The sequence below is a fragment of the Gopherus evgoodei genome, chromosome 6, assembly GCF_007399415.2.
Source record: "Gopherus evgoodei ecotype Sinaloan lineage chromosome 6, rGopEvg1_v1.p, whole genome shotgun sequence".
Classification (NCBI taxonomy): Eukaryota; Metazoa; Chordata; order Testudines; family Testudinidae; genus Gopherus; species Gopherus evgoodei.
Window position 1 is genome coordinate 116,664,378 of NC_044327.1, and position 27,173 is coordinate 116,691,550.

The 27,173-nt window shown below is 39.8% G+C and overlaps 1 protein-coding gene across 5 annotated transcripts in view; it reads right to left on the minus strand.

Moving 5' to 3' along the window:
• Positions 1-27,173, minus strand: part of WDR7 (WD repeat domain 7) — a 351,772-nt gene that overhangs the window by 314,942 nt on the left and 9,657 nt on the right. For all 5 annotated transcript variants that reach the window (XR_004001091.1, XM_030568068.1, XM_030568066.1 and 2 more), the window contains exons 2-3: positions 16,508-16,679; positions 14,275-14,381 (exon numbers count right to left, since the gene is read on the minus strand). Coding sequence is in view for 4 of the 5 variants with exons in the window: in XM_030568068.1 (XP_030423928.1) it covers positions 14,275-14,381; positions 16,508-16,666 (266 nt within the window). In the remaining variant the exon portion in view is untranslated. The remainder of the gene's footprint in view (positions 1-14,274; positions 14,382-16,507; positions 16,680-27,173) is intronic.

Genomic DNA, 27,173 nt, shown 5'->3' on the forward strand with positions numbered 1-27,173 from the left:
CTCTTGCCTTTTTCAAGTTACAATAGAAAGAAGAAGTGAGGAGCCAAGACTTGTCACAAACAATAATAAATATTCAGTAGGATGCTTGTGTAGAATATTTTCAACAACCTTTATTTCCAACAACCTATTAAATACTAAGACTGAAGAACTAGGTTTTCCTTTTCCATATCTTAAGGCAGTAAAAGCAGTGGTACTTTATCATGTGGCAGTGAAGACTGAGGGTAATTTCACAGCTTTCAAATTGCTGAAAAGTGAAGTATCACTTGTTGCTGCTATGTGATGAGGCAGACAGGTGCCACACTGGCACTGAGAGGGTTAAGAGGAGCCTGTGGACCCAGCTGACCCTGCAGTCAATGTCAGGCATGGAGAAGTGAGTTAGAAGCCAGAGACTTCACCTAGTTTAGAACTAACCAGGAAGGAGAACAGAGTTTTGCTGCTTCCTCAATGAGAAAAATCCAGTTCTAGCCAAGAACCTAAGGTTCCATGCTACATGGATGAGCCATTTGGTGGATGGGATGACCAAGCATAGGACAAGGAGAGACTAACTGCACAGACACAAGCCTAGAGACCTGCCAACAAATCCTTGGATTATCCTGATTTTTAGTACAATGTTTTCCTTTGTTTTGGACTCTAACATGCTGGAAGAAATACAAAGGGGTACATGCAGGAGGGCTAAAGTCACCAAGTCATTGGCTCTATGAGAGGCAACACTTGTCCATCAGAGACCTGCTGTGGGGAGTCGTTCCTTGACGAACTACAAATGGGCACCACCTAGACAACCAGGTTGGTTAAACTGAATCCACCACATAAACATTTAAAACTATCATCCAGTGGAGATTTTTCTTACAGACCAGGAGAATGAGTATTATCATTTTGAAGTAGCTTTTCTCTTGGTTAATTCCACTCAACTTCCAGGCAGGTGAGCACAGCATCTCCAGAAAGGACTTTAAAAGGTTTTTATTACATTTGTTTTGCATAAACAATCAATTTCAGTGCTTACGCTCTTAACCTCATTTTGATTTTTTTTCTCTTGTGCTTCAATTAATAAATTTCTAATATTTGGTATGAGTTTTACAGTGTTTGCGCCATTGTATTTAGCAGACTGAATTATCTGTATTTCAAACCTCAGACCTTGTTTAAAACTCTATGAGATTGGACAACGACTGAGTTATGTTAACAACTTTAGCCCATATATTCCATCTAAATTAAAAACAGACATATATTAGCGGATCCAACAACTATACCAGAAAGACATCCTCCCCTGGAGTTGGGCAGCTGGGCAGCTTGTGAGCAGTAAGATGGGCACTCCATATCTGCTTGGGTAATGAAAATGTCCTAGGATGGGAAACACCAATGCCAGAAAATGTCCGCACCACCGAACAATGGAGCTCTCACTCATGTTACTTGTGAAGATGCCTGCTCAGGCTCTTTACTAAGGTATTCATTACTCCCACCAGGTGCATTGCCAAGGGGAGTTCCAAAGCTTGATTGCTTACATGAAGAGCGGAGAAGACCTCACTCCTCACTGTTTGTTTATATAAAATACTGTCGTCATGTTGTCTGATGTAACTTGGGCATGTGTGTATGGACAAAGAGTAGAAACTTTTTGCAAGCACTGTGCACTACCCAGAATGAGAGAAGACTGATGTGCAGTTTGCACTGCAGTGGAGCTCAGAAGCCTTATCTAGGCATAGGTTATCTAGGCATGCTCTCCAGCCCTGTAGGCAATACGTGTCTTTGTGGGGGGTGGGAAAACAGAGGGAACCCCTATACACACAAGCTCTCTGATTTCCCACCAGCTGAGGGATGAGAGGACACTTATGCTGGGCAAATGAGTTTTGCTTCATTAGTGTCTGTATGGAGCAGAGACTGCCTGGAGGCAACAGAAGAGGAGCCCTGCAAAGGGTGTCACATAGGTGTAGGCAGCCATATGGCTTAAAGGGACCAGGTAGACACAGACTGTCATCTGGGGGCTGAATCAGAACAGGGCAATGAGATCCCTTATCGCACTGAGTCTGTCTAGTATGTAAGTAAGTATGATTTGATGGAAATTGAGTTCAGATTCGCTCCAATAAATTCTGTGAGTTGTATGGGGCTAAAGTGGACTTTTCTGGATTTACCTGAAGTCCCAGAGCATGAAAAAAGTTGAGTAAGGAGAGGACTACCATCCATCCCTCCTGATCAGATTGTCCCATGAGCAGCCAGTTGTCAAGATAAGGAAAGACTAGGCTGCCTTGGTGATGCAGATATGTCACTACCATGAATAACACCCTCATAAAAACTCTCAGTGTCTTTGAGGGGCTGAAGGAGCAAATATTATATTTAAATAAATGTTATTTTGTTTTCGAAGCAATTTCTACCTGAATGTCAATCCTTTGAGTGGAGGGCTGTATCCAGGTCCTCCCAAGGGTCAACAGAACTAGTCTGTTCTGGGGAGTCCTCTGAGGGTCAGAGACAAACTCACTGATAAAACCCAGACAATTTCTCTAGGGCGGACCACCTCCTGTTACCCATTGAAATGGGCCAAATTGACAATTACAAATATCAGCAGGCCATTATTGGGGTGCCTTTGGTCCAAATTTTGGGGTAACAGTACAAGACCCACGACTGACTCCTGCAAGACCTCACTAGTTACGCCCATCCAGTTTGACAGTGAACCATTGATAACTACTCTTTGAGTACAATCTTTCAATCAGCCATGTACCCACCTAATAATAATTTCTGCTACATAACATTTTCCTAGTTTGCTTATGAGAAAGTCATGTGGGACTGCATCAAAAGTTTCCTAAAAGCAAGATATATCACATCTACTGCTTCCCGCGCATCTGCTAGGCCAATAACCCTGTCAAAGAAGAGTTACGGGGGAAGGGGGAGGTGGGGGAGGGGATCAGAGGAGCAGCAGAAAGGAATTCTCTGGTGCCACCAGTCGTGATGATGTCTAGGACCCATTCATCCAATGCGATATGCTGCCGCATCACGACACACTGGGGCAGGAGGTCAATGACGGGGAGTAACAGGCGATACGGAGATTGGTTCATGGCTCTCTAGAGTCCCATCAAAATGCTTTCTTGGTGGGAGGCTGGGACTGAAAGGGAATGACAGCAGTGCACTGTGCCTGCTGTGTTGTACCCTCTGACACTTCCTAGGGGGCTCATAGGCCCTTTTCTGATAGAAGGGCTAAAAGGCAGGATAGTGTCTATGAGGAGGTGGCTTGGAGTATTTCCTCTAGGATGTCAGGGTTTATATCCCCAAGGAGTGGAGAGTTGCAGGAGAGTCCTTAAGGGAATTAAATGACTCACCCCTTTACTCATTAAACCAGATTCTTACCCTCAAAGGGGAGATCTTCTACTGTTACCTGGATGTCCTTGGGAAGCCATGAGGACTGCACGGATGAAGCCTGCCTCATCATGACCAGCCACTATGAAGCAGGAAGCCATATCTCCTGCATTGAGCGATGCCTGAAGGGATCCTCTGGCAACCAATTTCCTTTTTCAAGGATGGGCTGGAACTGGGACCAGAGCTCCTGTGGCAGCTAATTAGCTAATTCTGACAGTTTGTTGTAATTAATAGTCACGTGAACATCAATGCCTTGTGATTTGCTATATAAAGTAAGAGGCCAGCTGACAAAAAATTATTTCTGCCGAAAAGATCCAGTCTCTTGGCATCCTTTCCCAAATCAGAAACCTACATTGGTCTAGTCTGTGACATTCCATGACAGCCTAGACCATTTGAGAATTCAGATTAGAGTGAAAGAACAAATAGTCTAGTCCTTTGGATGGAACAAAGTACTTTTTCTTTGCCCTTTTCAAAGATTGGGTATAGGTAGCTGGGGTGTGCCAAACCATTTTAGCAAGTTCCAATAGGACCTCACCAACAGGGAGAATCACGTTGTTAAGGCCCATAATCAGATGGCTGTCCAGAAGCCTAGGCATTGGAACTTGAACCTCTTTCCAGGATGATCTAGAGAGTTTCCACAATCCTCACCAAAAGATCTTGATACAGATTATAATCATCCAGTGACGCTACTGCCTCAACTTGGAGAAAGAAGAAAAGGCTTCCATTGGATCCAGCAGTTCATGTTGAGCCAGCTATTCCTCTATAGGACACTGACAGACCAAGTGCCAGCTCATGCCAAGGCCACTTGGCCCCAACTAAACACTGACGAATGAATAGCTGGAAACAGGCTGGCTCACCAGTGTGTTAGTATTATTAAAATAGATGTTAGATTTATAAAAATGTGTTCAGAGTTTATGAAATGCTTGTAGGATGCTGCATGTATTAATCTCACTTAATATAACCTTATAACATGGGATACAGATGTTAAGTATTTGCATTGTAAACCTCTAACTTTGTAACTCACTAAACAGGAAGGAAGCAATAATAAATGTAAAGGCTGATTTCCTACAGAAGGTGTTAGGTCCTACAAACAAGGCCCATTGCAACCAAAATGAGCCATTGTTAAACATCAAAGAACAAAGACTTTGTTGATTGCTTCCCCCACACCAATGAAGAGGAGACATGCATGTGGACTCTTCCCATCAGCATGAACTCGGGGGAAAGGAATAAAAATCCCTGACAAGAGAGAAATGCATTGTTATGTTGCTTGGACTCTGAGGGGAAGGATTACTAAGCACAAGCGAAAGATCCCCAGTGCTTGGCCTGGATAGCCCTAAAGGACATATAGATCTTGCTTAGCATATAAGCTTCTACCATCTTTTGAAACCTAAGACTAACTCATTTTTGTGTGTAGATCTACCTGCATTAACTTTGTAAATAACTCATTTCTTTTTCTTAATTAATAAATCTTTAGCTAATTTATTAGCAGATTGGCTACAAGCATTGTCTTTGGTGTAGGATTTAAGGTGCAGCTGACCTGGGGTAAGTGACTGGTCCTTTGGGACTGGGAGTAACCAGAATATTGTTATGATTTTTGGTGAAAGGGACCATTTATCACAAAGGCATGCTTAGCTGGGTGACAAGATAGACCAGAGTACTCAAGGGTACTGTCTGGGAGTCCAAGTTAAGGTGGTTATAGCGCTTGAGGAGTTTGCACTTGATACTTGGTTAGTAAAATCTAAGTATAGAACTCACAATCAGCTTGGAGTTTGTGCTCTGCTTCTTAATAGTCAGCCCTGAGGTTGGTACTCTTGCTTCTGAGTCACTTCAGACAGCTTGACATCATCTTCCTCAAAATATTCCTGGGAGGACTGAAGCTTCTTGTACCACTGACGTTGACAGGTACTCCTCATGAGCGCCAAGCTCACCTGACTAGGGTGTGGAGTCTCACTTGGAGCCAATGGTAGGGGAGAAGAAGTCCTTTTATTAGAGGAGCTATGAGATAATTTATCCCACTTCTTGATGGGGTGTTTGGGCCTTTACCCTCCTCATGCCCCTTCTTACACAAGTCCTTGGACTTGCTCAAGGATCTAGAGCTACAGAGTATCAGTGCCTGGTGGCCACTACCTGGATGCTCCAATCAGAGTCCCAGGGAGCAAGAAGCCTGAGGATCAGAAAGGGGTCTCATGGGGAGCTTCATTAAATGCCTGCAGAGCCAAAACTCCTCTGACTGTCTGTTCAGGAGGGAAAGTAATAGCAGTTTTGAACAAAAGGAATGTGTGATTTCCTAAGACAAGCAGCTCGTGAGGGTCACTAACTGGGAAGATCAGGGAGCAGGACAGGCAGGGCTGAAAGCCTGTTATCTTGGGCATAGTAAGTGCCTTGAATGGTGGAACTAGTAAGGGGGAGAGGAGGAGGTCAAATCCCAAAGTCATCTAAATAATACTAACAGCTAACTATCTAAGAACAAATATTTACAAGAAAACAAAAACAAAAAAAAATTGGTCTGACTGTGAAGGCTAACAAAAGCTGAGGACACTAAATGGCTCCATCTCAGACCACAAGCAGTAGAAAGAGGCATCAGTTCACACTGCCCTTTATGCGCCCTTGATTCTGAACATGAAGAAGCATAGGGCACAGATGTGGACCAACAACACTGCTATTAAAAAATCTTCCGGTCTCAGGTGCATTGAGGATTTGCACACCACAGTAAATAGCACTGGAAAAAGGTCATGACTGTTAAAACTAGCTTAATCAGGGGAGACCAATAGGGGGCCAGAATAATACAGCTGCCTGAAGGCTGAGCTCTGAGGGGATGATGGAGGTAGTGCCTTGCTAACTCCCAAAAGCTTCTAACCTCCCCAAAAAGACAAAGCAGAGGATTGATTCTCCAAGCAAATATGAATTTTTTAAAAAGATACCTCACTAAGAAAAGTGTTTCTGGCTCACTGCATAGAGAGACCTCTCAGACTCCAAGAGAACACATGGCAGCCATATTAAGCAGAAATGCCAGAGCTGAGGAAAATCAAATGGCTACATTCTGCAGATGATCTCTGAGTTTAAGGCCATGAGGAATGATGAGACACCGAACTTCTTGCAATAAAGAAAGAAATAAGTGACTTGGTAGCATGCTAAAGACTGGCCTAAGAAAAGCAAGAAGAGAGAAAAAGCACAGCAGAGCCGAATGGCACTGATGGAGCAGAGCTGCGGAGATGCAGCTTAAATTGGTTGACAGATTGAGAACAAACAACAGAAATAAAGGGCTGCCTGGAAATGCTGAAAGAGGAAACCCAATCTGGTATGTAAAAACTTTAATTGTGGAGTTGTTACATCTGAGCTTCCTAAAAGAGGTAAAAGTGGAGAGATCACATAGGATGCTGCTAACCCTCCACCCCCTCAATAATAATAATATTAATAATAAACCCAGAGACTTGAAAGTGAAAATTCATGATTATCAGCAGAAAAAAATAATTATGAAGCAAGCCAGAGAGCATTCAGAGCTCATATTCAAACGCCACAAGCTGCAATTCTTTTCATGACTTCTCTGCCCTAACTTTAAAAAAGAGAAGAGAGCTGGGGGGTAAATTACAGCAACACTCAGAAGGCCAGATATCTGCTACAGTGGGAATTCCCATTTAAACTCTCATTCAGGTTCTAAACTCAGCATTATACAGTAGGAAGCTTGGAAAAAAAAGGGGGGGAGGGGACACTCCAGCCCCTTGAGATAAAAATCCAAATTTCATACATACAGGACGACTCTGCATAGGTAGTAATTACAGATAAGCTTATGAAAAACTCTTGGCAAAGAGTGAAACCAAGGAAAAAGAATATAGGAAAGAAAAGACAAGACAAAAGAAAGTCTCTAGCGACCGTATTGGCAATGGCAGTAGTGAAGCCGAACAAGAGAACTTGGATACCTGAGAATAACCTAAAGACTAACTAGAAGGGACTTCTTGGGAGTAACCAGGAATGAACAGTTGAATAATAACTATGTAAATGCTATGAAGGAAATAGTATGAATTTGCTTTAATTGGGGGTGATCATTAATAGCCAGGTTCTGTATTTTAAAACATAGATGAAATAAAAGGACAATAAGAGAAAGGGGCAGGAAGGAATCCCAAGGATGGAGGATATTGGAGAAAATAAAGAGTGGATGGGGAAAAGTGTTTAGGAGTTCTGTGTAAATCCTCCCCATAACTCAAATGATCAGATGTAATCTATCCCTAAGGTTGAGGGTCAAAGTCCTAGAAGTGAAGATTGTACCTCCTCTGGATTGCAAGAGAAGCAGTCCAAGCATTCATAGGGAGAGTACAGAGTTCAGCAAAGCACAGCCATTTGGAGATTGTTTTACATATTATGTTGATATTTTATTTGCGGTTTTCGAGTAAGTGGAATGCAGGATAGGAAAGGGAAAAATCAGGATGTGGGGTGTGTGCAGGGAAAATTAATACAAGAAATATATATGGAAGTTTACAAACAGAAACCAAGTTATAATCATGAATGCAGCATAATCAGACACAAGTGAGACATTGATCGGAGACAGATACATGAAATCAAACAGCTAACTACCACAATTATTTCAAGTTTTTCAATAAGCTAAACAACTACTCTCAATGGTCTTCCTAAGGTGACATCTTTGAATGTAAAAGGGCTAAATGATGTCGTTAACAGGGGAAAAAGCCATGGCAGAATAGAACTTACAAAAAAAAAATCACACAGATTATTCTTGTTCAATAAACTCATTTCAGGATGGATAAATTACAGTTGTGAAAGCTAATTGGTTTCAGCAGACATTTTTTGCTTCAAGAAGAAAAGAACAGACTAGCGGGCACAGTAAACATACCTTTTCAAATTAAAGATCAATTTAAGGATAAGGAGGGACAATTTACATGGTTGAAGAGGACAATGGCTGGGTTTTTAATATCAGTTATACTCCCAACCAAAAGCAAAAATCTTTTTTAATGATTTCTTTAAAACTCTGCCACACTTTGGGAAAAGGAAAATTATACTTTGAGGAGACTTCAAATGCACACAGAATCCTTACTGGGACAGATCTTATTTAAAAAACAACAACAACAAAAAAGACAAGTGGATAGACAAGCAGATGCAGCACTAACTTCCTTGTATCAACAATTCACTCTCTCAGATTGCTGGAGAGAACTGCATCCAGGGGAAAGATATTATACACTTTATTCATACTATCATCCGTTACCTACCAGAATAACGCTAATGTTAATCCCTAAATCCCTAACAAAGCAGACGAGTTCTGCAATAGTTGTCAACATTACATGGTCAGATCATGCACCAGCTAAAATAATATTTGCTGTCTGGAATGGGTCACAAAGGTCACTTTTTTGGAAAATGAACTTCTTGCTTCTCCAAAACAAAGATCAGATTGCAGCACTATTGCAGGACACTATTCAATACTTTCAAATAAATTATACAGACAACATAAAAAGAGGCCTTCTCTGGGAGGCAGGTAAAGCAGTATTTAGGGGGCAGTTGACAAGCACAGCCTCTCAATTGGAAAAAAAAGGAAGTTCAAGAAAAAAATAGAATTAGCACAGGAGATTAAAAGGTCTTAAGACATTCATAAAAATCTCACAAAAACAACATAACTAATTAAGATTGGGGGGAAATGTATATGTTGAGGATAGATGCCACTGAAAAAGCCTTAGGTTTACAAATCACAAGTTTTATGAAAAAGGAAATAAAAGTGATAAGTCTATTGGCTAAAAGCTTTAAGGTATTCAAGAGCATCATCTTCCATCGATTATCGGGCAGGGGGGGAATCAGCAAAAGATAGTTACACACTCCGATGAAATGTGCTACTTTAGCTGTTTATTATAAAAATATCCATATCTCAGATACCTCAACCTCTGAAGTTATTCAAAAATATCTGGAAGTAGTAAGTTCACCAAAGATGAACAAAATTGATAAAGAAACTTTAGATAAAGAAATAACAAAAGAAGAAATCCTAGAGGTAATAGCCAATATGAACAGTGGTAAAATTCCAAGACCTAATGGCTTGCCAGCTGAATTTTACCAGGTATTTAAGGAGGTATTGTTGGGTCTCTTGAGAGGCTCCTTCAATGCTATTCTGTTAGGGGAGGAACTTCCTCAACCTATGAAAAAAGCTACTGTGGTTCTTCTCCCTAACGATGGAGAAGACCTTACTTTAAGCAGCTCCTAACAGCCCTTATCATTACTGAATCACTAAAAAGATTTTAGCAAAAATACTAGCTAGCCAACTGATGTGACGAACTGGGAAAGTTCTTAATGTTTTCTCTGAATACTGTATTGGTGCCTCAGTGTCCCCATGGCAGTTCTTAAGTATCTGGCAGAGCAATGGCCAGTGCACCTAAATGCCTGACACTCTGTCTCCTAGCAACTGATGGCCTGGGCCCCTCCTCTGCAAAGGTGCCAGCTGAAGGTGTTGGAGACAAAGGGATCAGGTGACCTCCTGGCCCGGGAAAGGGGCTAAGCAGAGAGGAGGGGCTGAGGGAGGGGTTGTGAGTCTGGAGCTGGCTGGGGTCAAGGGTGGAGGGCAGACCTGGGGGTCTGGCTCACTGCCCCCAGAATGGACCCAGCCGAGGGGTCCGGTTCGCTGTATCTACAAGCTCTGTTTTAGACCCTGTTCCTGTCATCGAATAAACCTCTGTTTTACTGGCTGTCTGAGAGTCACGTCTGACTGCAAAGTGGGGGTGCAGAACCCGGTGGCTTCCCCAGGACCCCGCTGGGGTGGACTCGCTGTGGGAAGCGCACGGAGGGGCAGAGGATGCTGAATGCTCCAAGGAGAGACCCAGGAGGTGAAGACATGTGAGCTTCTTGCCCTGAACAAGTCTGCTCCAAAGGAGAGGAGGCTCCCCAAAGTCCTGACTGGCTTGGTGGGGAGCAGTTCCAGAGCATCGCCCGGTGACTCCGTGACAACTTGCCATCTGTGCTCCATCTTATATAAATCCTGATCAAGCTGTATTTTTTAAGAATAGACAGATTTGGAGGGTACCTGGAATTATCCATAATGCCAGATCAAAAAAAGATCCATTTCTTTTTTTAATCACTAGACTCAGAGAAAACCTTTGATAGAATAGAGTGGAATTTCCTTGTTTTAAGGCTTGTCCCATATGGATTTTGGCCACCAGTTTCTTAAATGGATAACTGCTTTTCTACACCAGCCAAAAGCAGCTCTGAGAGTTAATGGGCTAAATCTCCCCTATTTGAATTGCACAGAGGGCCTAGGCAGGGATGTCCAATGTCTTCTCTACTTTTTGCACTGGCCATGGAGAGACTTTTCCATAGAGGATAAAGAACAACAAATCTACCACAGGAATAAAACTTGCAGGAACGCATCAGAAAACAGCATTACATGCAGATGTAATATTTTTACCTAAAACAAAGTATTTTACTAAAATTAGTTGCTAACGAAATCCACAACTTTGGTATTGGATTTAAAGTAAATTACACCAAAACTGAAATGCTAGCCATACATTAGCCAAACTCTGAAACATGACTCCTCAAGAAAACATTTGGATACTGGGCAACAATTCTATAAGATACTTGGGAGCTCAACTCTCAAAACAACCTAGAAGAGTGCTCTGATGAATTGTCAAACCACTACTTCAGCAAATGAAAAAAAGATTTGTAGTGCTGGGGGAAGTATGCAAATTCTTGGGTAGGAGAACAGTGACAGTCAGAATGAACATTCTGCCAAGGATATTCTTCTTTCAAAGTCTTCCTTTGATTATTCCAGAAAAAAACTCTAACAGGAATACAGAGGATGCTATTCCATATAAATTCTACAAGAAAAGACCAAGACTGAGTGCAGATACTTTGGGCAGACCCGTTAAACAGGGTGGACTAGCTGTTCCAAATATTTTGTGGTACTATCAAGCCAGCCATCTCAAAGCAGTACCAGAGCAGGGGTGATATAATGCAGTCACACACTGGGTCTTTATTGAACAAGAAAATTGCATAGCGTAAATATCACTAGCCAACTGCAATATGTGCTCTCATCTTATATAAATTTAGATCAAACTGAATTTGTTTAATAAAACAGATTTAAAAAAATCATACACTACGAAAATTTACACACATCCTTAAGCAACTCTATGGGTTTGGAATAGAACTAGAGATAAATTATTTTTCCTCACCAATGACACCTATCGCAAATAATCCAGGTCTTAACCCTAATCACAAACCAGAGAGATTCAAATATTGAGAGAGTCATAGAATACACACGGTTATTCAGTAAAGAAACTTCTGTAACTTATTTGGAGATCAAAATTAACTTTAACTGGCCCATTCTCCCCTAGTACCAGTACTTTCAAGTCAGGCATTATATTCCTCAGCACTATGGAAAACCTGTTTTATACAGAAAGCTAACTTTAAAAGAAGCAATGGCATCCAGTCAATTAGAAAACAAATAATTAACTACTTTATATCAATCTTTGTAGACAATTTTCCTAACAAAATCATGCCCGTAGATGACATACTGCGAAAAGGATGTAGACAGACAAGTTACCCAGAGAAACAGGATTTGAACTAGAAAAGAGGACCAGCAATCTCAGTCTGTAGCACAATACATAAAATTAAGATATTGTTTCAATGCTATCTCATACAAGTGAGGTGGGTGAGAGAGGGGGCGGGGAGAAAGAATGGGGATAAATGCTGGCAAAGTTGTAGTGAGAGGGGAGATTTTATGCATCTGTGATGGACATGTAGTCATTAGAGAGTATTGGGACGCAATCCATAACTAAATATCACTAATTGTTGGATATTTATTATCCTTAGTAATTATCCTAGGGCTTCCTAGAGGAAATGGTCACAAGAGAGAAAATGGAAAATTAATCTTTCATCTACTAGTATCTACTCTGCTATTGGTAGTCTCCACTGGAAAAAGAAAAATAGTCCAACCATAGAGGAATGTCTCAAAATATATGGAGGTTGTGGTTATAGAAAGATCAACAAACCAATTACATACACAGCAAAATAGATAAAGGACAGATAGTTACAGGGCCGCCCAGAGGGAAGGACAAGTGGGGCAGTCGCTCCGGGTCTTCGGTGGCATTTCAGTGGCGGGGGGCCCTTCAGTGCTGCCAAAGATGCAGAGTGACTGAAGGGCCCCCCGCCACCAAAGACCCAGACCACAGATGGGTGAGTACAAGCGCCATAGCTCCCCCACTTTGCCCCAGGCCCCCTGAATCCTCTGGGCAGCCCTGGATAGATATTTGGTTACCTTTTATTCAATAGTCAAATAAAGTACATTCACATTTTACAGATTCATCAAACCTCAGAATAAAATAACTCAAATGCAGAAGCTGCATTTTACCAGTACATCAACAGATTTTAAAACATAAATGTGCAATATAACTTATGTTATACATTTTTCTTTTAAATTGCTACAGCATCATTTGGGGGTTTTGATTTTTGTTTTTAATTAAAGCATTGTTTACCTTTTGGAGCAATTTTTCAGCATAGTACCATGTGATTGCATCACAACAAATTTTTATTAATGTCAATAGGAGTTGTGTGTTTAAATCCTTTACATTACACTGAATGTTTACTCACTTTACCCAATAATATGCTTTATTTAACAAAAATAATTCCAAAATTATCCTTTTCAATTAATGAGAAAAGCGTCAAGAGTGAACAAAGGAGAACTGAATGAATAAAATGATAGAAAAGAAATTAAATTTAAACTACATATTAGTTTATACAATTATTCCCCACCAACAAGCTGTAGTAGGACTATCCTGCATCTACTAGGGTGAAAAATCAGGGCAGGGTGGGGGGTAATAAGTGCCTATATAAGAAAAAAAACCAAATATCAGGACTGTCCATATAAAATCGGGACATCTAGTCATTCTCGCACCTCCTGAAGTCACTGAGAGCTTGACCACAGACAGGAAAAGGCATGATGAGCCAATTTAAAACTGTGTCTCTTAGAAGCAACGGGCATTTGGTTGTTAAATGAGAACTAAGTTTGAGTCCACCTACATAGGCAGCTGTTTCCTATTCATCACAAAGTGGGTATCTGGATTTGCCACAATTTCAAGACAATCAATTTTTGGCAAACAGAAATCCTACATGGATAGCTAATCTGATTTGCAGATGCAAACAAAAACTGCATAATGATGTGTTATTCAAATTGTTTAGCTAGTAAAAACCACTCTTTTTGAGGAGAATTAAAAAAAAACAAAACTTAAAATTTAAGGCATCTTTACTATAAGAACTCCAGTATAAATTAAGTATGCTTTACTGGCTATATTATCTGCTGTAAATCAATCTTTTTGTATAACAATGAGTTGTTCATGGTGCAAAATCAGGGATTGGTTGTGAGAAAGAGAAAAGGGGTGGGATGGAGGAGCAGTGTGAAAACAATCAGATGCTTTCCGGAACAGACATATTTACACCAAAGAATAAAATCTGCTTTCAAGACAATTATCAGAGGGGTAGCCGTGTTTGCTGCTTTTACAGATCCAGACTAAGAATCCTGTGACACCTTATAGACTAACAGACGTTTTGGAGCATGAGCTTTCGTGGGTGAATACCCACTTCGTCAGGTGCATGTCAGATTCACCCACGAAAGCTCATGTTCCAAAAGTCTGTTAGTCTATAAGGTGCCACAGGATTCTTTGCTGCTCTTTCAGGACAATGATACACACCTTAAATACAGAAAGATTAAATTCAAGGTTTAGACTTACTTCTAGATCTAATGGCAATTTAAAAAAAAAATCAAGCTCTTAGGTTAGTCTATGTGATGGGACTTTTCTATTTGGAAGTAGGGTGTTTAAAGGACTAGATAAAAATACTTTAGGAAACCAACACTGGAAAGGGGTACTCTATTGTAAGTGATCTGATCTCTCTCCCTTCCATCTCTAATTTCCTTTGTTTTAAATCAATGAATCTACATATTACTTAATCTATAGAAAAACTCACCCACTTTCAGATGCACTCACTATATACTGCTTTTCACTGGAAGCAGAGGCTTTGGACAAACATGTAATTGAAGCTGTGTGACCAAACAGCAGCGCTCTGGGATTAATCTAGAATTACAGAAGTAAAGTATAAAGTAAACTCACTGTACCTACTATTAGCAGAGCAGTTAATCACATAACCAGAAAGACAAGAAAAGTTTTCCAGAGGTTTTTATTTATATAGATGCATTATTAGTGCAGCTGTGGTAATATAATATTTTAAAAGTATGAGTATTTTATGACAAGCTAGCTCTATGACAAGCTGTGCAAGAGAACCAACTGCCAACAGATGCTGGAATGAAAGTATTTGAAAAACCCATAACTTTATTCAAACTGGCTCTACCAAGGGTTTTTTAATTGGATGCTAAATTTGGATAAGTCATGCTGTATTGCTACAAAAATAATTAACTCATAGTTTTCATTAAACCATGTCCTTCCCCAAAATTAAGGATTTTAAATTTAAAGTTTAAAATAAAACAAAAAAATATTCAAATGTATGAAAGACCATATCTACTTCATGTCCTATAGCTAGTATTTCCTGTTAAAAATATACACTCCTCCCAAAGATTTGTGGTTGTATTAAACACTTGCATGTTTGGCATGGGCATGGGTTCAAAAAACAAGTGCCTTTAACTGCTTGAGAACCGCAGTTATCCAATGTAACATCACTGCCTGATTTGTGTTACTGCTTTTATAAAAGGATTGCTTTTTAACTAAGAACTATTTGTTTCCAACCAATCACTATAGGCCATAACAGCCCACTTGGGATGAGCACTTGCAGCTGAGAGTGTCAACAGCTGAAACCTGTAAGTAAACAGTCTCAATCTCAACTACTAATCCCCCTTTTGATCCTGTTTATACAGAAATAAAGGTTAAAGAATACAGATGTGCTTTTTAAAAAGTTAGTATTTAAAAAACATTAAATGTAAATTTCCAAGATTCCATGTCTATTTTCATAAACCAGTTAGCTGAAGCTGAAAGAAATGCCACAGCTTTTCCAGCTTCTGGGTCAAGAAAGGTCATCAGATATGGGAAGGGAAATATTGGCTTTAAAAAATTAATTACCCTAGTCAACAGTAGCTTCCACGGAACAAGGATTGGAAAGGCATGTGTGAGAACTCTCATTTCAGCTACCGGCTGTCAGGTGAGATGAGCAATTACTGGCTTCAAACCCCAACTAAAAAGTTTACCTACATTCGTCATTCATGTCAAATTGATCTAGGCCCGGAAACCAGTGACACAAGACACCAATCTTCAGCTGGATTTATTGATTTTCCATGTTGCAATGATTTTTTATTTTAAAAAAATCAAATCTCTTCTGGAAAAAAAACACTAAGCCTATGAATATCAATAATTAATACAAGGTACAGGGTTTAGAGTTTTTGGCCAACAGAAATCTTGTATGGATAGCCAGGACCGGCACTAGTGTTTTTAGTGCCCTAGGCGCACGGCCATTTCGCTGCCCCGCGCGCTGGTCCCACAGCTCCAGTGGACCTGCCGCAGGCATTCCTGCAGAGGGTCTGCAGCTCCGGTGGAGCTGCCGCAGGCGTGCCTGCGGGAGGTCCACCGGAGCCACGGGAGCAGCAGAACCTCCGGAGGAATGCCTGCGGCAGGTCCACTGGAGCCGTGGGACTAGGGGACCCTCCGGAGGAATGCCTGCGGCAGGTCCACTGGAGCCGCGGGACTAGGGGACCCTCCGCAGGAATGCCTGCGGCAGGTCCACCAAAGCCGCCTGCCACCTCCCAATAATCCTGGCACCCTAGGCGATTGCCTAGGCCGCCTAAATGGAAGCGCCGGCCCTGTGGATAGCTAATCTGATTTGCAGGTGCAAACTACAACTGCATAACTGAGGAGTTATTCAACTTGTTTAGTCAGAATAAATACTCTTTCTAAGGAGAATTTTAAAAAAGACTTAACAGTTAAGTCATCTTTACTATAAGAACTGCAGTACATTAAATTCGCTGTACTGGCTAAAATTATCTATTGTAGACCAAGCTCTTTACATAACACTGAGTTGTTCATTGTGCAAAATCAGGGATTAGTTGTGAGAAAGAGGGGAGGGATAAAGGAGCAGTGTGAAAACAATTGCATATTTTCTGGAGCAGACATAATTATACCAAAGAATAAAATACGCTTTCAGGACAATGATATGCACCTTTAAATACAGAAATATTAAATTCAAGATTTAGACTTACTTCTAGATTTAATGAAAGGTCCCAGAGAGATATCTGTCCATCATGACATCCTGTGACAATCATTGAAACATCATCCATTAACAGTATGGCTGATATGCAGTGTGTGGGAGCTTTGCGACCCCAAAGCACGATTGGTAGAACAAGGCTGTTTCCTGCCATTTTGCTTTTACTCCTGTAAATTTTATCAAGATCATAAATATCAGAGATGTAAGGTTTCAAGACTTTTGTCATTTTTGCAGCCTTACGGATTTAAAACCCCAAAACCAAAACTCTGTAAACTGTGCAAAAAGATTACAGTGTTGGTCAGAGCTGATTCACTTACCACATCCTCATCCCCCAACAAACTTAATAACAACATTATCATCCATTATACCTACTGTAAAATACAAAACATGCTCAAGATTTTTTTTCCTAGTTGTTGAACATTTTAAAATGTGTCTTCAAATACTAACCAGGGTCAGAATAATAGATACTTTAAGAAATCATCTGTAAAACCAGTGGTTTGTGATATTATTAGAACCTCAAGATGCATGCAAGAGTTTGTATTATAATATATTGTTACTTACACTTTTTTAACAGGTGGCTTTTCAACACTCAACCTAGTCATTTTTCCCCTAAGTGTAATTCTTCTCTTACTCAAAGTGTTTAAGAAGTAAATGTCTGAAGTGGTATATACTCATATCTATTTGCTAGATGCTCAGTGAACAGAGACCTGACATGGTTTGTTTTCCTCCCCATTAATCTGACACTGAAAAAATACTGATTTGAAAAATACTTGGATATTTTAAAAATCTCAACTGAGAGAGTTGACACTGTGATATTCTCTAGATTATTCTCTGCATAAATCCCAAAAGTATTTTTATTTGAATTACTTAAATTGAATTATTCTGAGCTGATATTGTGGGAGGTTTTTTTTCTAAATTACATTTATCATATTCAAATGCATAAAGTGTGCTGTATTAGCCAGAATTACAATTCACAGAACAGTCAAAGGTTATTACAATCTCCTCATTCATATTTAGACTAGTCTACAGTCTGTTATGCTGAATCACTGTGACCCCAAGCAATAAAAAAAAAAAGAGGCCCCAAAACATCATGAGATTGGCTAAAACAAAAGATGATGGCTACGACGATATCAGCAGATTTTTGAAAATAATATATTTTAGGTTCTTTTTATTTGCCTTCTGCATTTTGAGCCTTTATGGTGCACTCGTGGCACATTTTTAAGTTTGTCTATGCAACCACAAGGACATCTTTTCCCCTGATGAAAGCCAAATTTTCATGTCAACAGAAGACTCCAAGAGCTGGTGATTGAAGAAGAACACCAACTACTGAGCGACTTTGATAAAAATTGCAGGAGTTGGCAACACTGACTTTTTCTGCTTCCTCCCTGTCTCAGTATTGCCAACTCTAACCGTTCAAGAGACATGAGTCACATCCCAAAAAGCCATGAATTTCACTTAGAAATTGTGAGATTTTTTTAAACAATTTTGTTTCTATTTGCTTTTTGAGCCTCTAGAGTTCATGTTTTCAAGCTTTTCTCTGCAACTATGACGGTTAAAAGGTTTGGGGTTTTTTTTGGGGGGGTGGCGCTAAATGGAAGCTAAGATTTTCAAATCAGTTAAGGTCAGAGACCTTCTCCCCACCCCCAACATCTCATGATTCACAATAAAAAAAAAAACTCAACAAAGTTGGCAACATGGCTGCCTTACAGCAACTGGGACAATGCTGCTAAGTGAAAGGCAGGTGGCAGAGATTAAAAAAAAATAAAAAAAAAAAAATCAGACAACCAGAAAGCCAGATTCAACAGGGTCTGGAAAGCAGAGGGGGAAACTGAGCCAAAACTGAGATGTTTGAATAGGTCTAAAAGTAGCTAATTCACTTGGACCAATGGGTGTATTATCCAGCTTGGAAGGGGTGGAGTAGGGGGGAGACAGTGGACTGCAAAAACAAACTTAATAAATTGTCTTTATCTACCCTTTTTTTTTTTTAAACCACCAGTTCTTGTATTTAAACTTGGAATAGAATGGGATTTAACATTAAGAGAAGTTCATTTCTAGTTTGAAGACAAAGCCTTTGTAGGTTTCCGTCCTTCTAGCACATGCCAGATGGTTCCCTCTACCACACAGCTAACCTTTTAAGCGCTTTAAAGTTTCTTTTCAAAGCCAAAATACTGTTTCGAATTTAGCCCCAAACAGATTAGGTATATTTTGTAACTGGTTAGTCAAAGGTGGCCTAGCAAACTGCAGAAGAGCCTGGTTCCTCAGCTCTGTTGGCAGCTCCCTGCCAGGAGCCCAGCTGTGCCCCGGGCTCCTGGCAGTCTGCACCCCACTCCCCACCAGAAGCCAGGGAGCCTTATCAATTTTGTGGCTGGGAGCCATGAAATTGACGAGATAGCCTGACTCCCGATGGGGAGCAGGAAAGCCACTGGAGGCTTCTGACCTCACCCTTCCTCATCAGTAGCAGGGGAGGGGTGAGCCTCCTCGCCTCAGCTCCCAGCTGGGAGTGGGGTCCAGCCGTCCAGGATTCTTGCCCCATATCCCAGCCAGAAGCAGGGTTCATTCTCCTCCCACCTCCCAGCCAGGAGCAGGTCCAGCCACCCAGCTCTCCAGGGGGCAGTGGTGCCCAAGCTGCCCAGATTTCTTGTCAATTTCACTGCTTTCTGCTATGAAATTGATAAGACAGCCAATAGGGGACCTAAGTAAGGCAGTGTCTACACAGATAGATGCAACTGAGAGCAGAATTTTATCAACAGAATCTTTGTTAATGGTACTCAAGCATAAGCCGGAAAGAAAAAAGTATGACAATTATTTATTAGCGGTATTACTAGAGGGTCTAGACTAAGATCTCTGATTTAAATTGCAATGTCGGCAGTTTAAAAAAAAAGTTTTTTTTAAACTTTGTAACCAAATAAACGTTATATGTTAAACTGCATTACAGGTTTCCAAAGTCATTTTTCAGATATGTACTGCACTTTATAAAGACTATCATTTGTGGTACGCTGGTACTATTTCTGACATAGTTCGGTAAATTAGAGTAGTTCTGGTCCATGGTGATTTCCTACGATAGCCTCATGGCTGCTGACCAATTGGAATTATTACCTAATGCCAATTTATTATAGTGTGTCAAAAGTTTAATATTTTATTAATATACTGAATACATGCTAACACACCTCATTGGGACAAAAAAATTGATTTCCTGATACTGCAAATCAGATTTTTGTTGTTGTTAATGCTGCCCCTTCACATCTCCCCCTCTTCTCCCCTCCCCACCCCACATCATAGTTTTAGAGGGTAGAAAATGCTCTGATATTCGAATTCTAACCATTAAAAACATAACTAGAGTGAATGACAGAAGATATATTTGTAAGCACAAAGGTAATTTTTTCCTTAGCACTCTACAAAGTTTATCCATCATTTATGTGATGTTTTTATATTTACTTTGACAGTGTTTATAATATATGAATCAGACATAGTGAAAGTCTGCTTATGTAGAGCTTGTCAATTTGATTCCAATAACTTCTGTTTACATCAATCCTCTGCTATCTAAATTACATATCTCCCCTTTGGCATGGAACATGTTTACGTCAATCAAGCATGAGGAAATCTGTACAGAGTAAAAGTAAACTATATACACAAGATTTTCCATCACTTTCCAACTAACTTGCTTAGCTTAAATTACTGTTGTAATGACTTTTATGATGTATTTTGAATTTAAGAAATAAAAACGTTGAAACTTAAATTACACCTGCATCATTTCATAAGGTGCCAGTCCAGTTTATAAAAGCATCCACAGAAAGATCCATTTTATCTCCTTTTATTTACTAACAATTCATAAAAGTGTAACAAACAGGGCACAGTCTCTCATACATCTCTCATTTTGGAATCAAATGTACTTGTGTGAGGACTTGGCTACACTTGCGAGTGAGAGCACATTAAAGCAGCCCCACACGCCCTAACTCACGACCGATCCACACTGGCAAGGCAAGGCACCGTCTCCGTGGCTAGAGCACTCCTAGTAATCCAAAATGCTTGTTTCACCCAAGGCGCATCGCCTGGGTGTTGGTGTGAATGAGGTGTTGCATTACTATGCTCTGATTGGCCTCTGGAAACATCCCATAATCCCCTTAAGTAAAGTGGTCATTCTTGTCATTTTTTTGGAATCGCTGCAGGAATGCAAATATCAAAGCAAATATCAAAGCAAACCATTACTGTGGAATGCTGTGTGTGAGAAAGAGGCGGGGGGGGGGGAAATCTGCTGCTGTCTGAACTTACAAGACTGCATGCTGACATGTTCTCAGACCCCCAAAAACCCACTCTCTCTCTGCCCCCACATACACATAACACACTCCCTGTCACACCCCACCCCCATTTGAAAAGCATGTTGCAGCCACTTGCATGCTGGGATAGCTACCACAATGCACTGCTCTCTGTGGCCACAGAAAGTGCCGCAAATGTGGCCACACCTGTGCGCTTGCAGCTGTCATTGTGGACAGACTGCAGCACTTCTCTACTGTACTCTATGAACACTGGTTTAACTCAAAGTGCTCTACATTTACAAGTGTAGCCATGCCCTAAGTCGCAACACTATGTCACAATTCAAACCTGAAACGGCTAAATATCTGAGTATTGAGTGAGAGTGGAGTGGAGAAAAGGACTGTGCTAGAAGGTGGAAATGCCATTCCTCCTGCATACTATTCTGTAGATGTGCATGACACTTTATGGTGAATTAAAAACAATGTATCTCCTAGGACCTTATATACAGCTCCACTCTCACTCTCACTCACTTTACAGTGGAGTCTGTAAAATGGAACTAAAAAGGCATTCTGCAAATTAAGGTGAAAAAACAAAAACAAACCAAAAAAAACTACATACCTCCAATTTCTAAAATGACAAAATTAAAAAAACAAACAAACTGCTCAAATAGAGAAGTTAGCCCATAGAGAATTTTATCCTCAATCCCATCTGCAAGCATATTACTTGAGGTTTATTGTCTTTCTCTTTTTAATTATTCTCATTGAACCAAATTCAGAACTGGCTGGGCACCGTGGCTTGTGTCTGTCATCCCAGTTACTTGGGAAGCTTGGGGTCACCAGGTTGCCTAAGGAGGGGTGAAACCCACCCAGGTCAGAAACAGAGCAGGTCAAAACTCCCGTGATAATCGTATGAGGAAAGAAAGATTAATAAGACAGACTTTTCAGCTTGGAAAAGAGATGACTAAAGGGAGACATGATAGTGGTCTATAAAATCACAACTGGTGTGGCCAAAATAAATAAGGAAGTGTTATTTACTCCTTCTCAGAACACAAGAACTAGGGACCACCACATGAAATTAATTGACAGCAGGTTTAAAACAAACAAAAAGAGGTATTTTTTCACACAACAATACACAGGCAACCTGTGGAACTCCTTGCCAGAGGATGTTGTGAACACCAAGACTACAACAGAGTTCAAAAAAAAACTAGATAAATTCATGGAGGATAGCTCTATCAATAGCTATTAGCCAGGATGGGCAGGGATGGTGTCCCTAGCCTCTGTTAGCCAGAAGCTGGGAATGGGCAGCAGGTGATCGATCACTTGATGATTATCTGTTCTGTTCATTCCCTCTGAGGAACCTGGCATTGGCCACTGTCGGAAGACAGGATACAGGGCTAGATGGACCTTTGGTCTGACCCAGTATGGCTGTTCTTATGTTCGAATTTGGCCTTTTGTCTCGGCCCCCAAAATCCTGGCTTTTATACCATCCCTGTGTTTGGAATTACCTTTTGTATGCCAAGTAGCCTTCCCTCTTCAAAACATATGTTTACTTCAGCTTTCCTATATTACATTAAGCTCATCTTGGCCTTCAACCTCTCTTTGCTCAACAGTACTATCCCACATAAACTGAAGTTACCAAGCAAATGCTTCAGAGAGGAAACTTTGGGAGTGTTTTGCAAAGTGTTCATCTGCAAATTTGACACCATCAGCTCAGGATTAAACAAAGACTGTGAATGGCTTGCCAATTACAGAACCAGTTTCTCATCCCTTGGTTTTCACACCTCAACTGCTAGAACAGGGCCTCATCCTCCCTGATTGAACTACCTCATTATCTCTAGCTTGCCTGCATATATATACCTGCCCCTGGAAATTTCCACTACATGCATCTGACGAAGTGGGTATTTACCCACGAAAGCTCATGCTCCAAAACGTCTGTTAGTCTATAAGGTGCCACAGGACTCTTTGCTGCTTTTACAGATCCAGACTAACACGGCTACCCCTCTGATACTTGCAAAGTGTTGTCTACTGTTATTTAACACCATAAATAACGCACGCAGCCAGGGAGGCCCAATACTATAGTGTAGCATATTTTTAATGGATAACGTGCTATGGGTAGAATTTTGAACATACAGAAACCCAGAAAACAGTGAGAATAGCATGGTTCTGGAAAATTACGGAAGGATACATCATAGCTACCAAGTGGCAAACGTCCATAAAGCAGCAGAGATACTAATTCTTTTCCACAAAGCCCAAGCCAAGCAAGTAACATGAGCTGTCACTTATTGTGGAAGATCAATATGTGGCAGGCTCTGTCTTGTGTTTGATTAGACTACATTTATAAAGAACTATGATTTAACAAATAAGAATAGTGTAGAATCAAGGTAGATAGTGGTAACTACAATATTGATCAAATTACATCAGAATGAGTTTCTGTAGCAACATGCCAGAAAAATTATTGTTGATTGTTATGCAATGCCAGATCAATTGTTCCCTTCCTGACTGCTCCCAATAACTGAATTGTAAAAGAGTCAAGAAAATATAATTTAAAAACCCATTTACAGTTACCTTCTAACCAGAGCAATACATGATGAAATATCACAACTTTTTAACAAATAGTTTAGATAAAACATATTAGCAAAATTTTGTTAATAAAGTAGATTTTCAAAGCAAGATACAAAAAAATTTCAACCATAACTGTATCTAAACTAAAGCAAAAGTGGTGCATTTGTGCACCTATGCCAAGGTAATAAAAATTGCATATCATAGTCAAATAAAAAGATATTACCTCACCCACCCTGTTTTGCTGATATCATGGGACCAACATGGCTACAATGCTAAATAAATCATAATCCTGACCACACAAGAACGCTTTGTAAATTAGTGGAATGGCTTAAAAAAATTGCAGACAGCAAGGTCTTTTCAAGGCTTAGTGTTTATAAGAATAAAAAGTAAAGAGTTTATCAGCAACAGAAGAGAAAAAGTTAGGACTGGAGTAAGTCCCATGCTACAATATCTAGACTAGAGCCTCAATTTCCCAAAGTGCTCTTCCTTATCTGCCTCCTAAAAATTCAGTCCTCCAGCCATAGCACTTGTATAAAGGGTCTGGAAAGATGAGCTAAAGTTAAGCCTGAAAGCAAAATATTAACCTTGCACTCTCATACATACAAACATATGTGCCATTCCTTTCACCTCTATGATTAGGAAAAATATGGTCTCAATAACAAATACTAAAACTATTTATTTCACTACAATAACCCAGCATCCGTATTTATTAATGACAATAAGTAATGCCTCACTGGGAATATAATCTAACAGTTTATAGTTTTGGAGAAAAAGGACAATATAGCAATCCATCACCAAATACACAGAATAGCGACAATATAAGAAACTAGTACAAATCTTAATAAGCACTATGGAAAATACTTTGCACACATGTCTTTATTTCCTACTGCTTATATTCCAGGAAAGTAACAGTAGCACATTCTTAATTTGTAATAACTCAATTTTACATCACCTTCCAGATAAAAATGCCAATATTTTCAAAGCTAATGCAGTTGTTTCTCTATTAAAACACAAAGCTTCATTTCTTCTCCTCTGCAATTTTTCCACATAAGTCAAAGTTAAGTGTTTTAATCAACCAATTTATAAAACTTTTAACTGACTTATATGACACATTAACTATGATTTTCACAAGTCTCAAGGTTTCAGAAAAATATTCACAAACACATATAAAAGTCTTAGAACATTTTCACATCCAAACTCCCCAACTAGTCAAAAACGAAAAGGAAATATCCTGCAAAAATGTAGGAAATTTCTTGAAAAATATAGGCATAAACAGCAAAATCAAATTTGTCTATTTTTATACCTTTGCTGGAAAAAGTATTTAAATTTCAGAACTTTGTACCTAAACACAACACTGCAAACCCTCAGACTGTTTAAGAAGTCCTTCAAAAAAAAAAAAAAGAAGCAGATCATTCTCCATAACTACCTGTTTTCCTCTAGCTTTTTATTATGGTACCTCAATGCCTTCATTAAAAACTTCATTTTCAGGAAATACCACCTGCTCATGTTAACAGATGAACAAGTTGGGCTACAATGGATACAGCTTCTATCATTACTGAATACCAAATACATCTCTTGTTCACAAAAAAAAACAAAAACCACATTTAATGTTAGTAAGCAATCAATATTTTTACACCAATGAACAGCAAGTTACAATAGCAGACAAACGTATCTACTAACAAATGATCAAAAAGCAGAAGGGAATGAATAATTACATAATGCAATATCACGTTAGTTGTCAGTACTACTTCTCTGGAGGACTCTGGCAATTTTGTGGAGGATGTGCAGTGTGGCATTAAAGTTGGATGCCTAAAAGTAAGCTGTATCTCTTCTAGGCTAAAGGTTTCCTTGCATAACATTCGAGAAAATTAATCCAAATTAACTATAGGTGTGAATTAAAGGTAGATTAGTTAAACTGAATTAAACCCCTTAGTGGACAAACTCATTCAGAATTAAAGTAGCCTAACTTCAATTTACTTTATTCACTGAATTTTTGGTTTAGCATAATTCAAAATTAAAGTGGCATTAATCTTGTTTAGTTTAATTCACTGAATTAAGATAGGATGAATTACATTCCAGGAACTTTAAAATTGCCAAAGACCTGTTTCACTACTGAAAAAAACAGAACAGAAAAATCTGATATATTTAACTTACTTTGCAGTTCACCTTCAAATCACCACTCTCAAGTGTAAGAGAGAGTGAGAGAGAGTGTGTGTGTGTGTGTGTGTGTGTGTGTGTGAGAGAGAGAGAGAGAGAGAGAGAAACAGAATTATGTGGAGGGCAGTATGAGGGAAGAATTGGTGTTTGAGTTGGAAGAGGCCTGTGTAAGGGAGAAGCAAAGGAAGAGGATCTTTACTCTGATGAATCATAAGCAACTTGTCAAGTGTGGAGCCACACTCTTTCCTTCTGCCCCCACCTCTCCCATCCCCAACCCTTTTCCCTCTCGCATACTTCCCTTTGCTTCCCCCCACCAATGTCTCCAGGCATTCCTCTCCTCCTGGCCCTCTGTACAATCCTGCTACTTGCCATGCATCTCTCCAAAACCCACTCAGCCCATCACGTCCCCTTTGAGACTGGGTCTATCAGCCTTCTGTTCCCCATCCTAGACAAACCTTCACTCTTCCCCTCATGCTTCCTCTCTTCCTGATGGTCCACCCCCTATGACCTGCTGCCCGCCTGCCTCACCGGGGTGAATGCAGAATACAGCGATCTAGAAAAAATGTCAAGAGAAAGTGATTTTTTTTTTAAATTGTCTTTATCCATAACTCAAGTATCTGATGGATCTTTGCATAGCTCAAACGTTAATCCTGAATAAGAGAAATAACTGTGTATGTTTAATTAAGTAACTATGTCCAAAATATTATGAGAAGTGTGTGTAAAGGTATGTCTACATTGCAATTAAAAACCCAGGCTCAGGAGGCTTGGGCTAAGGGGCTGTTTAACTGCAGGGTAGCCACTGGAGTTGGGAGGATCCCAGAACTTGAGCTGCAGACCGACCCCAAATGTCTACACCACAATTAAACAGCCCCTTAGACTGGGCCCTGTGAGCGTGAGTCAGCTGCACAGGCCACCCGTGGGTTTTAATTACTGTGTCAACATACTTTAAGTAGGTAAGTGAAGTTTGGAATTTATGGCAACTGTGGTTGCTATGTATGGCAAGTCTAAAGAAAAGTGTGAAAAACAAACATTTTTAAAAGGGAGTTTTGCAAAAAAGTCAGTAAACAAACACTTAAGGGGAAAAAAGACACATGAAATCCAGTTGTCCTCTTGAGTGTTATTGTGCCAATTTTGGAAACTAAGTTCAATCACTGAAGTGTGGAAAACAGGTCTTTCAGTTCTGGTTAACTACACGTGACAGGTTTAATGTCGTCTTAAGTAGGAGCAGTTATTGATGTTTCCATAACATACACAAATATTTTGCACACACATTTATTAACAGAGTTTCAATTCTGTTTTCTATAGTAAAAGAAAACTGATAAAATCATCAGTGTTAGCAGCTCAGGATCTAAGACCATCCCTGCCACAAACTAATATGCACACAAAAAAGTCTTATATTACCAAGTTTATGTTCAAATTCAGTCAGTGAGAAAGCAATTCCTTAAATTATAAGAGCGTCCAAAATGTCAGATAATCATATTAAATAAATCCAATGTTTTTAAAACATTTTTACTACGCATTCTGCAGTTGGAAAAATCACTAGTAAGTAACAAATTTTAAACTTAAACGAGGGTCAAAATTTATGAGATCAAATGCATTAATCTGGCAAATTATTTCAAATTACTTTCTGGTGCGCAATTTATGACTGAGTGTTGGAAAGAAAGATAGAAATTTAACCCAGATCATATCTAT